This window comes from Perognathus longimembris, chromosome 23, assembly GCF_023159225.1.
Source record: "Perognathus longimembris pacificus isolate PPM17 chromosome 23, ASM2315922v1, whole genome shotgun sequence".
Lineage (NCBI taxonomy): Eukaryota > Metazoa > Chordata > Mammalia > Rodentia > Heteromyidae > Perognathus > Perognathus longimembris.
In genome coordinates, this window is record NC_063183.1 from 28,380,947 (window position 1) to 28,398,246 (window position 17,300).

General features: G+C 38.2%; 1 protein-coding gene and 1 long non-coding RNA gene across 5 annotated transcripts in view; both read right to left on the bottom strand.

The window, feature by feature from the left end:
• Positions 1–17,300, bottom strand: part of Slc12a1 (solute carrier family 12 member 1) — an 82,199-nt gene that overhangs the window by 9,927 nt on the left and 54,972 nt on the right. For all 4 annotated transcript variants that reach the window (XM_048332982.1, XM_048332979.1, XM_048332980.1 and 1 more), the window contains exons 20-23: positions 14,886–14,968; positions 6,392–6,535; positions 3,256–3,387; positions 2,965–3,076 (exon numbers count right to left, since the gene is read on the bottom strand). In XM_048332982.1, the coding sequence (XP_048188939.1) occupies positions 2,965–3,076; positions 3,256–3,387; positions 6,392–6,535; positions 14,886–14,968 (471 nt within the window). The remainder of the gene's footprint in view (positions 1–2,964; positions 3,077–3,255; positions 3,388–6,391; positions 6,536–14,885; positions 14,969–17,300) is intronic.
• LOC125341014 lies at positions 10,064–14,879 on the bottom strand. The gene is made up of 3 exons (XR_007208860.1): positions 14,217–14,879; positions 10,631–10,636; positions 10,064–10,075 (listed from the first exon to the last, which is right to left on the bottom strand). It is a non-coding gene; the product is annotated as an uncharacterized LOC125341014 (long non-coding RNA).

Sequence of the window (17,300 nt, forward strand, 5' to 3'; positions counted from 1 at the left end):
TTTAGTTTTCAGGGAGAGGCTTTTTGGTTTTTATTTTCATTACAACACTTGTTGGATGCTTTAAGCAAGGATCAAGCTATTCCAATGAAGTCATAAAGAAACTCCTGTGGCCAGATGTGGAGGTACACATGAGTAGAGTAATTCCAGCACTCCTGCTGAGGCAGAATGTTCAAGGCTAGCCTAGTCTATGTAGCTAAACCCTGTCTCCAGAAATAAATGGACAAACAAACAAATAAATGAATAAAAAAAGAAACTCCAGGGGCTGGGAATATGACCTAGTGGCAAGAGTGCTTGCCTCGTATACATGAAGCCCTGGGTTCGATTCCTTAGCACCACATATATAGAAAAGGCCAGAAGTGGCGCTGTGGCTCAAGTGGCAGAGTGCTAGCCTTGAGCAAAAAGAAGCCAGGGACAGTGCTCAGGCCCTGAGTCCAAGGCTCAGGACTGGCAAAAAGAAACTCCTGTATTTACAGACACTAGAAATAGCAAACAATTTTTCACTCATCCTTCAGGGAAGAGAATACATTCCCTTATGTGAAAGACAAGTCTTCAGGCTGGGAATGTGGCCTAGTGGCAAGAGTGCTCGCCTTGTATACATGAAGCCCTGGGTTTGATTCCTCAGCACCACATATATAGAAAATGCTGGAAGTGGCATTGTCGCTCAAGTGGTAGAGTGCTAGCCTTGAGCAAAAAGAAGCCAGGGACAGTGCTCAGGCCCTGAGTTCAAGCCCAGGACTGGCAAAAAAGAGACAAGTCTTCATATTTACTGATACCTTTTATAGTTATTATATATTATGCTATCATATATTGTGTGATTTACATATTGGAGTCTTTTCCTAAAAATGAGTAATTTTGATATAATTTCAAAACTACACAGATGTTGTATTTTTACAACTCCTAGATTCATCAGTTATTTACATTTCTCCCTATGTAATTTTCATTCTCTGTACTTTTCTTTTTTTTACCTGTCTGTCTATCAATGTACCTGCCTGTTTACGTATATACATATCTGTTATTTTAAAGTAATATTCAGATACCAGGTCCCATTATTCCTAAATATTACAGTGCGATACTTTGCAAGAACAAGAGCATTCATTTATACAAAGAGAAGTCTTTTTTTTTTTTTACTTGCAAAACTGTTTAGTGCAAATCTACTGAACAACTCAAGGAGAAGTCTTTTTGAAAGTAAAAAATTTACATTGATGTCATACTATCATCTTATCTATCCTAAAGTTTATCAGCTGTCTCCATATGGTCCTGGAAGCTTTAAGAAGTATTAATTAGCTGAGCACCAGTGACTCATGCCTGTAAGCTAGTTTATGTGGGAGGCTGAAAATGGGAGGATCATGGTTTGAGATGAGCCCATACAGAAAAGTTCTCAAGACACCTTTTCAACTCCTAGCTAAGTATGGTGACATTCATCTGTCATTCTGTCTTTGTGGGAGGCTGAGCTTGGGAGGATCATTATTGTAGGCCAACCTGAACAGTAAAGTCCTTAAGTCTCTGTGATCGCATGGCGATCAGTCATCCCAGCCAGAACAGTAAGCCCCAAATAGGTAAATCACGGTTCAGGAGTATGACTGGGCGGGAAGTAAGATTGGGGCATTGTTTAGTGGTAAAGCACCTGCCTCGCAGGTGTATTTGCAGAATGTATTTGTATACTTATTAACATATGACTATATATGTATATTATAATTCCTCTTGAAAAGGAGAACAGTACTAAATACTAAAGGAGAACTACTAAATAAAAGTCTTGCCATTATTTTGTAGTTTCTGGAAGCCATGGGGCTGAGGACTTTAGTGTAGATGAGGGACCATGTTCTTGGCATATTCCTTATTCTCACCCTACATGCCAGCTCTTAAAGGCGTAACCATGTAAAATACACAAAAGGTTCCCTATGGGACTTTCACCTTTTCAAATTGGGAGGGTTCTCGATATCCATTTAAACCTGGCAACAGGGCTGGGGCTGGACCCAGGTGTAGGCTGTCTGTGTAGTTCTTCTCTGCATGCTGTGCTAGGAACACTGACTGCCATGAATCAGTGCATTGGAGCTCTCCCAGGAGAAACACCTGCACGTGGATCCCTTTAGGGCCTTCCTTTTTTGTATACATTTACCAGTCAGAGCAACATAACTATTACCTAAGATAATGACACTCTTAAATTCCTTTTTAAAAGCATTGCAGCAGGGGATAAGAAGACTTGAAAACAATTATTAGAATAATTTTATTGGTCAGAAGTAATGGCCAGAAATAATTTATTGGCCAGAAAACCAATAATATAATTTATTGGCCAGAAAACCAGGTAAATATAAGGCCTGTCATGGTGATTTTTGTCTTGAAATCTGTTGTGCATGAAAGATGTTTAAAAGCCCTCAAAATTAAGTCTTAAAACATTAAAGTGTCTTGTATGTAAGTTTATCTATTTAGGGGAGTATGAGGGGGAGCACAGAAATGGTTGGACAAAGGATGAGCAAATGTAGTAGTGATACTCACTGTGTTAAAAATGAACTATGAAACTTGTGGGGGTTAGGAGGGGAAAGCTGGGAGAAAATGAGAAAAGAGGTTACACTGTCAAAAAGAAATGTACTCATTACCTAACGTACGTAAACCCCCTCTGTACATCACCTTAACAATAAAAATTTAAAAAAAACATTAAAGTAACCAGGTACTGGTGGCCAATGCCTGTAGTCCTAGCTACTTAGGAGGCTGAGATCTGAGGATCATGGTTCAAAGTTAGCTGGGGCAGGAAAGTTTGCAAGACTGTTATCTATAACCACAAAAAGCCACGAGTAGAGGTGTATGGCTCAAGTGGTAGAGTGCTAGCCTTGAGCAAAAGAAGCTCACCTTCAGTGCCCAAGCACAGAGTTCAAGCCCCAGGACTGGCAAAGCAAACACACAAACAAAACATTCACGTGACAAACATCTGAAATGACCAATCACATGAGAGAGAGGTAAACTACTTACGCAATTTTTTCTTCCTCAATGCGATTGATCTTCCCTCCAACATAGATTCTTAGTTTGCAGTCTTTCCATTTTTTTCTGAGAGTCAAGATATAGGGTATAAGGAGTGTTAACCCTAAAATAAAGAATAAATTATAATAGGAAGAGTGAGTAAGCATTTATGTTTATAAGTCATAGTCAAATAATTTAGAACACTAAAATCAGAAGTGTTAGTCTTTAACTGGTGCCATTTTCATATGCCTTCCCATTCAGCTGGAATTCTGTTCCCTAGTGAATTACTGTGGACGTTTTTACCTCCATCATCAAACAGCCACCAAACATCGATTGTGCCTTTTCCTTGTTTCCTTTTAAATTGAGCACTGGCTTCTACCAGTTTCTGGTTGAACTCCCCAACATGCATAGACTGGATGCTGTTAATGCTGCTGTCTGAAATGAAAGAGAAAATTGATTTATCTATTTGTCTTTTGAGGACATACATAAAGTAACTTTCCAATCGGTGATAATAGAGAAAAGTCAGGATTTCCTGGTTTTTATAACTAGTTTAGTAGCAAACTCCATTCTCCAAAAAGTGGAGGTAAAGATCATATCTCACAGTAATATAGATCACTTTGGGTAGCTAAATAAGTAGAGGTTTTATGATTATAGGTCTCATTATAAAGCAGTGAGATATTTTCATAATTCTTCATATTCTTACCTTAGAGCAGAATTATTATTTAGGCGTATAACCATGCGAAATAATTCAATACAGGACCCAAACTATCTTCCTAAAATTCAGATATAAGTCACCTAAATAGTATTTCAGATTTACTAGAAAGTAAAACATTGTGGTGGTTGGGTTTTCTAGAGATAAGCAAGGGAATATTCTTTCATTGGGGGAATTTATTCATTTGAGCCCGGTTAACTGGTATAAGGTCTGAGGTTTAGTTTGCCAGGAGCCATGGTGTGCCTTGAACTCTCAATTTGTTCCCACAGTTGGTCTGGATCATTGTGGTGTTTTTCTTTCAAGGAGTCTTGTGAAACTGAGATAAAGTCACAGCAGCTACTTGAATGTTCACATATGAGATGTAGAAGGGAAAGAAACATGGAGATGAACAATATCTGTGGTTGAATAATAAAACTGCATCTAAAAGCCATAAAAGTTTGAATATAATTTTCACTCCAACAAGAAAATGGTGAAATGTGTACTAGGAAACCAGCTTGTAAGCAGTACCCTTGTTTCTGTCAGTAGAAGTTCCTTTGCTTCCTGTATAAAATTATTTCTCAGTTTCCTTGCCTTTGAAAGCTATATGACTTCATGACTCCATTTCAAAGAGGTGGTGTCAGTGTAATGCTTAGCATAGAAGTGACAGCCTCTCCACAGCTCCTTCTCTGATCTAGGCGGTTCTGAAGCTGCTTTGTTCTGTCTCATTCTGTTTCCTTGTTTGGGGCTTGTCAGTTTTGAAGCAATTATCTTACATTGTTTCTATATCCCTGAGACTGGTGAGGGACAAAGTAAACTTATTTGTGTCATGGACCAAACTCTGCCCTCACTTTCATGCAAATGCAAGCATCTGGAGGAGTCATTTTTTTGTGCCTGGAGTCAGACTCAGGTTTGATCTAGAGTTCAAAAGAGTTGTCACCCACCTAAATAAAGCCCAGGAGAGTGAATATGTTCATGTTAGAGCTATGTTTGAACTTTTAGGTATTCACAGCAATGGATGACATTATTATCTTATTTTTCTAGATGAGAAGACATGTTGACTTTCACAAGAGGACATTTCTGGCTTTTTGTTTTGTTTTTGCAAAAACAAGTGTTGTGATATAGAAACAGGCTTCCTGAATTAATAACAAGTCCTTTCATTAAGGAAGACAACAATGCTGCTTCCTCCCAGTTAGAAAGGGACAATATGGACCTATGACTTCTGAATTTCCTACCGCTTTTCCAGACAGTGTCACATAACACAGCACATATGATGTCCAAATACACCAAATACATGGAAAGGAGACAGTATAGCCCTTCAAAAGGATCTTGTTACTAATTTTTGCATCCTGAAAGTCCTGATGTACCTTCAAACTTCAGATTTAAAGACATTATTCTCAAGGAACATGTCATTTTAAAGTTGGTAGTAAACAGTAAACTCTCTCATCCCAAAGAAGGGAATGTCAAACATGAGGAGGCCTCTAGCATTTTAAGTGAGATGATTATTTGCATTTCCCATCATCGTCTATAAGTATACACAATTATGTGACAGGTAAAATTTCATCCCCTGCGTTGTATATCATAGGAAGAGAAGCAAAAATAAGTAAACCATTTACAGGGTAGGATTTGGCCTCTTAGAAGGATTATATATTGTCAACTAGACCTGAAGGATTCCAAGTTTCAACTTGGATCCTGCTGTTTGGAGACCCTCTCAGAAAAATGGCATTTTCATTTCAGAACTTGTTTTTTTTTTAATGTGAAGAAATGCATATTAATATTTTTACCAGCAGAGGTCACTGTGGGTCTCATTAAACACAGTCCTGCCTAAAGTGTTTTGGAAATGAGGCAATTTTTGAAAACCAACATTTGAACTATGTACCTACTTATAAAACTTATAACTAACTCCCCTGTACCTTGGTCCTCTGTTCCTGAGACATGGGAACAGACATTCTGAGATGACTCTACCATTCAGCCAAAATCTACAGGTAATAATAGCATCAATGGAGTTATTTTTTATTTTTTTTTTTCTAGTCCTGGGGCTTGGACTCAGAACCTGAGCACTGTCCCTGGCTTCTTTTTGCTCAAGGCTAGCAGAGACACAGCGCCACTTCTGGCCTTTTCTGTTTATGTGGTGCTGAGGAATTGAACCCAGGGCTTCATGCATGCTAGGCAAGTACTCTGCCACAAAGCCACATTCCCAGCCCCATCAATGGAGTTCTAAGCCAAGCATTCTGGTTTGTAATAAAGATGTCTTTTCTGAAATTAGGGTTCTACTAGTCTCTCTCTCTCTCTCTCTCTGTTTTTTTTTTGCCAGTCCTGGGGCTTGAACCCAGGGCCTGAGCACTGTCCCTGAGCTTCTTTTGTTCAAGGCTAGCACTCTATCCCTTGAACCACAGCACCACTTCCAACTTTTTCTGTTTATGTGATAGTGAGGAATGGAACTCAGGGCTTCATAAATGCGAGGCAAGCACACTACCACTAAGCCACATTTCCACCCCATCAATGGAGTTCTAAGCCAAGCATTCAAGTTTGCAATAAAGATGTCTTTTCTGAAGTTAGGGTTCTACTAGGTCCTCTGTATACCGCTTAATGAAGCCGATAAATAACACATGTGCCCATAATTCTTGAAGTAAGGTTTTCAGTTCCTCTCTAGACTCAGTTCCCCCAGTGTCTTAAATGCCAGATTCCATAGAGATGATCAAATAATGGTGCATCTTGAAGTCTTGCTTGTAAATTTTTTAAAGTACTTACCCTTTTTAGGAGCTGGCTTAGTAATGTTTAGCTTGCCAGCTTTTTTAAACAAACCTCGGATGCCTCCACTTCCTTCTGCACATTCATTGTCTTTGATGGTGGCTTCCAATGCCAGTCTCTCTTGTTCCAATTTCTCTAATTCATCTGGTGAAAGAAGATAAAACCAGTACCTTAACTCAGATGAACAAGTGTCTAGGAACAGCCTCACAAACTTAGTATTTAAAGTGATGTGTATACAATAAAATTATGTATAACATGATTTTTCCCAAATGATAAAAAATAATGTACTTTAGTAAATTGTATTTAGAAAGTAAGAACAAACATAGTAAAATGGCTCCAAGTGTTATAATGCACAAAATCACTGGGTTTTTATTAGTGAAGGAAAGAGGCTACTTGGTGCCCACTTTATTTACTACTGTCCTAAAACCAACAAACCCCTCCACTTGGTGCCCACTTTATTTACTACTGTCCTAAAACCAACAAACCCCTCCACTGTGCACGATGCCTTGTACACTATAAACTAGTGACTTACTCATCTAAGTTACTGGGATAAATGTTTACAAGCGTAAGTGACAAGATTGGAGTCCACTGGTAGATCCTAGATGTCAGTGAAAATTAAAGAAAGATAACCAGATCTTACAATAAATTTCTGTGAGCTCTGGATGCAAATTGTAGTGAAAAACTAAATCATTACAGAGTGCTTCTATTCAGCAAAAAAAGCTTTGTGTAATAAATGATCAAAGTCAAAGAAATAGAACCTGAGGTTTCTGTGTGATGTCAGAGTTTAAATTGCTAAGAAGGCTGTCATGAGGGCTGGGAATATGGCCTAGTGGCAAGAGCGCTCGCCTCATATACATGAAGCCCTGGGATCAATTCCCCAGCACCGCATATATAGAAAAGAGCCAGAAGTGGCGCTGTGGCCCAAGTGGCAGAGTGCTAGCCTTGAGAAAAAAAAAGAAGGCTGTCAAGACTCAAGATGTACAACATTGCTTGCCCAAGGATTAGGACCATTATCACAGCTTTGATTTAATCTGGCTGCTCTGTATCTCTTCTGGATTCTGATTGTGATGAGACACACACATACATGCAGACCCCCCCAGAACCTCCAACCTGCTATGTAATATCTCACATTCTTTTTTGACCTCAACCTGCCTGGTGTCAGGGCAAATAAGGGTTTTGAAAACAGTCCTGTAGCAGTTGCTAAACTGAGGAGCCTTCTTTTACTAGGCAAGGTGGCACTTTTGTCAGATCTCTTCATCTTATTGCCTGCTGAGGAAAGAGTCTTGGAAAATGAGCAGTACTCCAAGGGAAAGTGTAGAGGATCTAGGTTCAGTGTTACAAAACACTGGTAGGACTTCTGTAAATGTCAGCCCTGGGAGCCTGTTGCCTTATCTATCTATCTGTGAAGCGTAGCTATACAAACTCTCGATTTATCAATTATGTACTAACTAAATCTGTCAGGACAGACACATCCCTAGACGATGCTGTTATTCAGCTACACAGAATTGTCTGGCCCCTTTCCAGGCCTTAGCAATTAATCTTTCGCCAGTGGCATGAGATTTAAGGTCAAATCGCCCATGTGATTTCCCCAAAGCCTCAAAGGTTCTCAAGATCAGCAGCTATAGAAAATCTGGAAAATTAGACTGATAGTATTAAAGCTCTGACAGGAGTTGCTTATCCCTGATGTTGAAAGGTGAAGACAAGCTGCATTTCAGTGGGAGCCAAGGCTCATTATAGCTCTGCAGCTGGCTTTATGCGACATTAGGCAAGTCCTCTACTCTTTCTATGCCTCAGATTTCCTGCCTGTAAAATGGAAAATCGCAACTCTCTCTTTCTAGCCTTGCAAAATTTTCATTTGTTTGTTTTTAACTAATGCTTTAGAGCCCTTTGGAGAACAGAGCAATGACTACATTCTATACTCAGTATTTTGAGTATTTGTATTGCACACTCTTTGGGTACCAGGGACTGTGCTGTATTTGAATTCCTTCCAAACAATTTAGAGACACTATTGTCATTTCACAAGTAAAGAAACCAAGGCTCAGTAATGTGTCAGAACCTTTATCACCTAGCAAATTACAGGGCTTAAATACAAAGAGGGTTGCTTGACTGCCAATCCTGTATGCTTCCCACCACAAAGACTTTCTTGTGGCTAATTATTATAGTGGTTTCATTAGCCTTTATCTCTCCATCATGAGATGAATTGAAATACAGTCACAGGATGTGATGCCAGCTAATTCTCCTAAATGATGGTCCCTCAAATGTGTCATTTAAAACTGGGGACCCTAAAGATCTGTGTAGATAGGTATAGGTAGGTAGGTAGATAGAGAGATAGAATAATGTTTCTGCTTCAGATTGTGTCATTGCTCTGGGGGGCAGCACTGTAGCTATTATCCAGCCTTTTGGGTCTTTGCAGGGGGCCATTTCTCTCTCTCTCTCTCTCTCTCTCTCTCTCTGTGTTTGTGTGTGTGTGTCTGTGTCTGTCTGTCTGTTCATGTTCCCTCTTTGCAGTCCTCTTGAAGGCAGTTATTTGAGAGCTTCTTGGGAGTAGGGGAGAGCCACTGTAAAGTCTGCCCTGGGGAAGGGGTTTGTCTCTTTCTTCTTCTTGTGGCAGGCTCCAGCACACACTGTGATTAACCACTAATTGCCATGTTCTTTGTCCTCTAGGTTGGACAGAGAAAACAAAAAAGATAAATTCTCTTTTGTAAAGGAGTCAGCTGGCTGAGCAAACTGGGAACTCAACCAACAGTTTACTTGAAGGTATAGCCACAGCCCATCCAAGGCAGGGCAAACTGCAAAAAATCTATGCCCAAGATACAAAATCAAATTTTGTTTGCATGCTTCAGATTGGCAATACCCTCAAATATCATAGAGCCAGAGGCTAACAGGTAGAATCTATTCTAAAGACTAAAAGCTTCTTGTGTTACTCTCATGGATATTCAGATCCATACAATGGTGTGAATCCCACTTGCAAAGTAGTTCTTCAAGTTCTTATTAGAGTTAATTCTTATTCACTTTGTTGGTGATCTAAGGCCTCCTTCTGTGTACCTTCCTCTTTTTTACATTTCAGTTGCTAAGCAGAAGTGATGTTTTGATGCTTTCTTCTTCTGACTTAGATATCTGTAGTACTGCACATCCCTGTTTTCATGGATAGTCAAAAGTTTCTTTTAGCATGAACATTGGCCAACTGACTGGCAAAAATATATCTTTAATCACAGGGGAGTGAGCCAAGGGAGTAGGAATGGATAGATATAAATCTATCAAGGTGGTAACGAAGATTATTTATTGCAACCATCACCACCATAATCCCTATTTCCCTTTTAATATTCAGAAATTATAAGAGCCCTTTCTACATTAGTATCTCATTTGATTCTTTTTTTTCTTTTGGCCAGTTATGGGACTTGGACTTAGGGCCTGAGCACTGTCCCTGGCTTCTTTTTTTTTTTGTTCAAGGCTAGCACTCTGCCACTTGAGTCACAGCGCCACTTCTGGCCATTTTCTATATATGTGGTGCTGGGGAATTGAACCCAGGGACTCATGTATATGGGGCAAGCACTCTTGCCCCTAGGCCATATTCCCCAGCCCCTCATTTGATTCTGATACAGTGATTTTGCAGAGCTGGAATTAGCCCCCATTTTGCTGAAAAGGAAACAGGTTTGGAGAGTTCAAGGTCACACAGCTACTAACCTTAGTCTACTGATCCCAATTCTAGTGTTCATCCCTCTTTACCCTTTTTATTTGTAATATACCTTCACTACAAGATCCTCCTGCTCCTCTCTCTTTTCAAGATTTGAAGAGAATCCCTGAGGTCATAGTGGTAGAAGAAAAGGCTGACATATTTGGACTGTCACAGTGAGAGTGGGTTTCTCACCAATATCCCATGAAATTCTTCTGGTGAGAACAAGGAGTGTCTCCTGTACCATATCATCATGTAGATGCCCAGAGTGCTTTCAACAGTTGTTACATATGTTCAAATGCCTTATAAATTGATTGTTTGGTAACCAAATTGTAGTCACTCTCTTTGTGGAATTCAATTTAGTTGTCAAAATTGCTTCATATGTCCCTAGCATCAGTCTTTTTCTTTTCTATTCTTTAAAAAGACATCTTTTAGAAATAGGCAGGAGTAAGTCTACACATCGCCATCTGCTTTGAATCTTAAGGATAGAGAACAGTCAGATATCTGACAGCATAAGGGAGAGTAGGGAAGCCTCCTGGGGAAATCACATCCCCTCCTATTTTTACAGCATCCTTTTTCTTTCTTAATTATTAAATGATGATTCATTCCTTGGTCAGTCAACTCAAAGCCATAAATGCTCCTATGAATCAATATGCCAACCCCCAGGTAAAGGCTAGTTAAGTTGAAGGCAGAAGCTGTCCTGCAGTGTTTACCTTTCCAATCAAGTAATTATTTACTGTACTGCCATCTGCCTTTATTTTGCTAAGCCACTCAATTAGACACAGCAATATCACCATGCGCTGAGATGACCATAGATCGTGCAGAATACTTGACCACAATCTATTGAGAATCATGTTTCAACCCTTTATTTCCTACCAGCACAGTTGTGATCCTTTTTTGTATCTAGAAAACCTGCTAAAACCCCCCCTGGGAAGTAAATGATAGGAATTTTTTGGGTTATAGATCTATAAATTAATTTATGAAAAGAAACTTCCAGTCATCAGTGAACATCAACAGTGAACATGTTTGAATGCGATGAGCATCGATCTTACTTATGTAAAGAGTTGTTCTCATATAAGCCTGTGAGACAATATAGAAATAATTGTCATTAGCTGGCAAACTACCTATAAAGCTGATTTCTATTCACTGCTTTATTAACTACAGTATATAGGCACTTTGAATTGCATTTCCTTTAAATTATGATCTATGATGACACTGTAGTGCCTGAGTTGGAAAAGCTATGATGATAATCATTAACACAGTATAATGCAATAACTTAAGATTTATCAGGCTCTTATTAAGCCCAATACTACAGTATAATATAATGAAACACAAGCTTATTTCTTCCAATTCAAATCTAATATTAGGTTAGTGTCATAAATTGCATAAACTTCAAAATAATGCACAGGACTATGACATAAAGTTAATTTCTACTGTTATGCTGTTGTTTTTCCCACATGTTCTTTGTATATTTGTGTAATGCTGTTTCTTTTTTTTTAATTTACCCCAGATAGTGGATATTTATAATTATTTTATTAGTATCCGACTGTATTTTTCTTTTTTTTTAATCCCTAAGAAGCAGAAATATTTCAGACATCAAAGTTGATTCAAATAGGAGACGTCCCTTGGGAAATTAAAAGGGGCTGCAGCTCACTGCCAGGATACTTTAAGAAATATCATGGAATTTGGTGGCTAGATTGCTTTATAGAAATAAATTGATGGTACATTTTGGTGGCTGGAACAGTGAGGGGTTGGAGCAATATTTTCAGCTGCAGCACATCATTCAGTTTGAGGAAAAACACAATATGTAAAGCAAATGCATAATCTAATACAAATTATGCTTTTCATTCTCATTTTTCAGATGATGATACATTATAGCACAAAGCTGGAAAAAAAATAATTGAAGTGAAATCCAGGGAGATAGCAAGAAGACAGCTCTCTCGCTATCTCTGTCTCTGTCTCTCTTAACAGGATCTTGTTATGTACACCCTCGCTGGCCTCTGTCTCTTGATCTTCCTACCTGAGTGATTAGATTACAATTACAGGCATGTATCACTACACATAGCCAGAACAGGTCTCTTGATAAGTAGGTTCTTGTAATTGCCTGTAACAATTACAAGATGGACAGCTTCTACATTGGGTAGGTTTTTCTGTTGTTTTTTTTTTAAATACATGGAAACAGCTTTGTCCCATATCTTATGTTTCACCAAGGCCTCTAAAAATGTAAGACATATCCTTTCCTGCTTCTCCTTTTTAAAAGGTAGAATAGTAGCTTCAAACAGACAAAAGTTTGAATCTTAGCTCTACTATTCAACAAACAGCCTTCCAAATCCTGGGTAAAAAAATCACTTGTAATAGGTGAGCTGTAAAATGGGGGTTATGACAATACTCACAGAGTAGTTGGGATGATAAATATCATATGTGAGCATGGGACATAAATGCTCAAATGTGTTAGTTACTGTTGCTACGATAGCTACCCAAATGCTTATAAATTATTCACGATAACTAAGTGGAAATCAGTGTACCTGATCTAAACACAGAAGACACATATAAGAGGGAAGGGGCATGAAATTTGAAGCTGAAGGCACCTAAAGATAAACCTGTAGGCTATACTTTTGCATAGTGTACATTTATTTTTGAATGATCCTTATAGTCATAGCATATACATAATTAGATAGCATTTCTATTTTATACAAACACTTGGCCTGTTCCCTTTTCTTCTTCATTTTCCTTGCCTAAAACCTGCTAAATTGGTTATGTCGGAGAGTTCACTTAATCTGATATTCTCTTTTGCTACCATACAATCACAAAACAGCAAACAGACTCAATCCATCACAGAACAAGACTTACAAATGCCTTCCAGATTCCTCCTTTTTTGCTGAACCTATCCAGCTATAACTCAATGCCACTATCTCTTTAAAGACTCAGTGCTGCTGGAGAAAAAGACACCAGAGCTAGGATTTTGTTTTTGTGTGTTGAAATGTTTGACTTTCTGATCTCTCCCATTCCTCACCCTGACTTAAGAAAAAACAAAAACACTTAGTTTATTCTCAGCACCAAAGACTCTTTTGCTTTTTTTGAAGTATACTATTCCTCTGGTTACAAAGAGAATGAAGACTAGAACATTGTGTATGATCTTTAATTTCCATCTATTCTCTATGTGTGTTTCAACATCAACCTTCACCTTCTTTGATCCAAGTCGAAAGAACAAGTGATTTTCTTTTATTTCAGGTTAACTCGAATGTCCAAGCCCTTCTCTGGATTTCCTGTTGCTTTCACATCCTTTTCCATGGCTGTCCCTTTCTTTCCCCCTCTCTTTATCTCTTCCACTCCTTAGTGTGGGAACATGCCCAGGTCTCCCATTTTAAGATCTACAGATCTTCCATGACTTGTCACTCAGTCTTGTCCCTCTTTATTTCTTACTTCTCAAGATGATCAGCCATGTCCATTTTCTCTGCCTACTCATCTCAAAGTCTCTCCTCAAAGCACTGCAATCTGGATTCCCACAGTATTGTTCTAGAGGAGTTGCTCTCACCAAGATCATCTGCGTCATATCATTTACATTTCATTCATGACCTGGCTGGGGTTTTCTACTGTATTGATGATGATTATTCTTTCAATTCTGAGTTCTTTGCTCCCATGGCTGCCATAATGCCAGTTTCCTGGTTCCTTGGCCAATCTGGATCCTCTTTCCCTGCTCCTCTTTTGGGTCCTTTCTCTGTGCCTTGGTGCTCTCAGTTACAACCCATTTTAGAGGGCTATATTGCTTAGTGTCATGGTTTCAACTGATGTATCCTATACTTGTTTGTTAAAGCTACCATTAAAAAAACATGGATGGATGGGTAATTTTAAGCAAGAGAAAATTCTTAGATTTCTGGAGATAAAAATTCTAAGGTCAAGGTCTCAACAGAGATGACTATTCTGAGGCCATTGTCCTTGGCTTGAAGGGGCTGCCTTGTTACCATGTCCTCAGGTGATGGTGGCTGGTTAAGATATTATTTGCATAATACCTTATTCATATGTGTGATGCACTAGTAATGTGTCTATATGGTACTTACTAGGCTGTGAGTCTCTTGAAAGTACAGACCAAGCTTATTTATTTCATTCCACCCAGTATTTTCAGCTACACTCTGCCTGTTGCATCATAGCTACCCTTTGCTTTAGTCTCATGACATCAATGGACTCTATTGTGAAGTTTGGCTAAAAAGGTGGATCACATCCTGCCCTAACATTTTTACTAACTCTTCAGATATGATACTTATTTCCTACACCAAAAAGCACATGCTTAAATGCACAGACTAAACAAGAATACCAAATTCTATATAGAGGAAGAAAAAACAAAAACAGCGAGTCACTAATCTGAATTAGTGTTTCTGCCCTTGCCATAGATTGGTGATTCACAGCAAGATACATTCAGGCTGATTTCCACATTAGCTACAAACCAGTTCAAAGACTCTTAAAAGCAAAATACATGTTTTCTGGGGGAAAGAATTAATCTTCATTCTCTGCAGAAATTAATTTGGCAGGTTATTATACCAAAGGTGTTTGCTTTCGTTGAAGCTGGCTTTGTGGTTTTGTGATTAGAGAAATAATTGCTGACTACCTGAATCAGTCTACATTTCTGGTTAGCAAGCAAAACCCACTTGTGTTAGCAGTAGGGAAGTGTATACACACCATTGGTCAGTATTAGAAGTTTAGCTTCTCCGTCAAGGAATTTTGCCTATTCTGGATACTGTTCTACCACTCACTCTCTTCCCCCAAACAAAGTCAGCCATATTGTAGGTGCTCAATACTTGTTGATTGAATAAAGGAAGTACATACCTTGTACTTGAAGGACTTGGGAAATGTCAAACCCTTGGCTGATTCTGACTATGACCACGCCAATCTCAAAATCAAATGCATCACTGAAAGGGAAGCAAGGGTCTTAGTGTTTTAAAAGAATTCCTTTAATCCTTAAGATTTGCGATAGTACAAAAACTTGCTTCTACAATCTTGAAACCATAAAACTACTAAAAGTCTTCAGAATACAGACAAGAACTGATGCTGCTTATTCTCATTTTATCCCTTTCGAAGCTATATTTTGAATAGAGACAAGTCATTTACTCCATAGCCAAGTTATTCAATACTGCCAACTCAAATTTTTCATAGCAGCCTATTATACACTTTAAAAATAATTAAATGTTTTATAGAGTGATCCAAAACCATCAATAATATATTTAGAACACAGCATTTACATGCTGCAACCCCTCTCCCCCACACATACTCACATATTATTTTATTTTCTGAAATAGGGTCTCACTGTGTTCTATTCCATATTGGCCCAGAACACTGCTTGACTTTATTGCTGTAGTTCTAGGATTATAGGTGTGCACCACTGTGCCTTGCCTTTTTTACATTTCTGTCATCAAATTCATGTTTACAAATGTCTCCAGTCCATCTGGGGGAAGTTTTACCATTAACTAGATCTCAACAGACCATATGGAGAAATGCTTTTTTTTTCATGGCAACCCTGAGTAGTTAAAAAAATACCTCTTGTGCCTTTTCTATATCCAACCCAATGAAATTAGATCATCTAGAGTAGAACTAATGGTTCTTTATTTCCTCTTAGTCTCATAATGTATGGTTCCTCTGTTTGTAAATATGGAAGCAAGCCAATTAATTATTTGAGTCATCTATAAACATTCTCTCCTGAGATTTCCTTGCTAAATATTCTTTAGTTGAAACCCAGAACCTGTTATCAGTAGATGACTTTCCTCCAGAACAATGTAGTTTGTGTTTCCCTACTGTATATGCAAATAACTTTCTAATAACCAAAAACAACCTGAACTGTCAGATAATTTCAGTGTAATATAAATATCCATTCAAAATTTGATAAATGATCTTTAACAAAGTAGATCCATTCTAGCACAATTTGTCACAAAGTAAACATGCATGATTAAATCTTGTTTCTAATTGACTTTGATTATAAAATATAGATAATGTGTTCCATAAAAATGGTTTGAATTTCTTGTTAGCTAGGAGAATACATCTCTGAGATCATTTTAAATCTCTGGAATTGGAGAATACATATCTTCACCTGGCAAAAGGAACTTTGTGTACATTATTAGGTTAAGGAGTTGGAATAGGGAGATGATCTTTGATTGCCTGGGTGGGCTAACTGTAGTCACAAGGGTACTTGCAAGTGAAATTAGGAAGCAGAAGAGGAGGTCAGAGGAATGTGTTGTGAGAAGGACTGGACCTGCTATTGCCGGCTTTGAGGATTAAGGAAAGGGACCAGGAGCTGTTCTTACACGTAGATCATCCCTAGAATATAGAAGGGTAAAGGGATTTGCTCTAGGGTCTCCTGAGACTCATGTCTTGATTTTGGTAAAATGAGACATACATTAGATATACATAGAACAACAAGATAAAGGTGTATTGTTTTAAGCCATTAAGTTGAGGAATTTTGTTAGGACAGGCATTGAAACAGATTCTATGTAAGAGTATCATAGACATTTACAATCTTTTATTCAAAGAATATTACCCTCCTGTATATACTAGTATTGTGTTAACACTGTATTTTACTTTAAGGAATTAAAAAAATCAGAAAGGAAAATGCAATATGGATGTGGGATTTTCCTCTTTTTATCTATTGCTACAGTAGTAAAGTCATTTAACTTTACTAGCCCCGCTAAGTTTTATACTAGTACAAATTTGAGCCACTTTAATTAACATTGAACTTTATTACCAGGAAACGCAATAACTAACTTGTAAAAGCCAGAGGCCTCCTTGGTTCATTATTTCTGGGTTCAATTATTTTGATCCCTTTGAATTTCTAGAATGTTTGGGATGGCAAGAAGAAGGAGGCCAGAAGAAGGGCCTAAGTAATTGTATATCAAATAATGAATTCTTTGAAGATTCATACATTTTCTACTGTCTCCTTATTTTTGTCCCTCCCTTCTTTTGCTCCCCAGGGTGAGAAGAAATTTTATGGAAGCGTCTGAAGAACGGAGGGAGAAGATACATTTCACTTCTATGTCTGGTTAGCAACTGATTGCTATTGTAAATATATCAAAATGCTGTTTGCTGAGCCCCAGAAGACACTGATCCTGATTTCCTGGTTTCCTCTCTGAGCCTCTGGAATACAGAGCACCATCAGGAGCAAGATGGCGATCACAGAGACCAGCTCTTCTATGCTGAGTAAATAATGCATTTCATATGAAAAAGACAAATAAGTGAACTTCTTTTTCATGAACT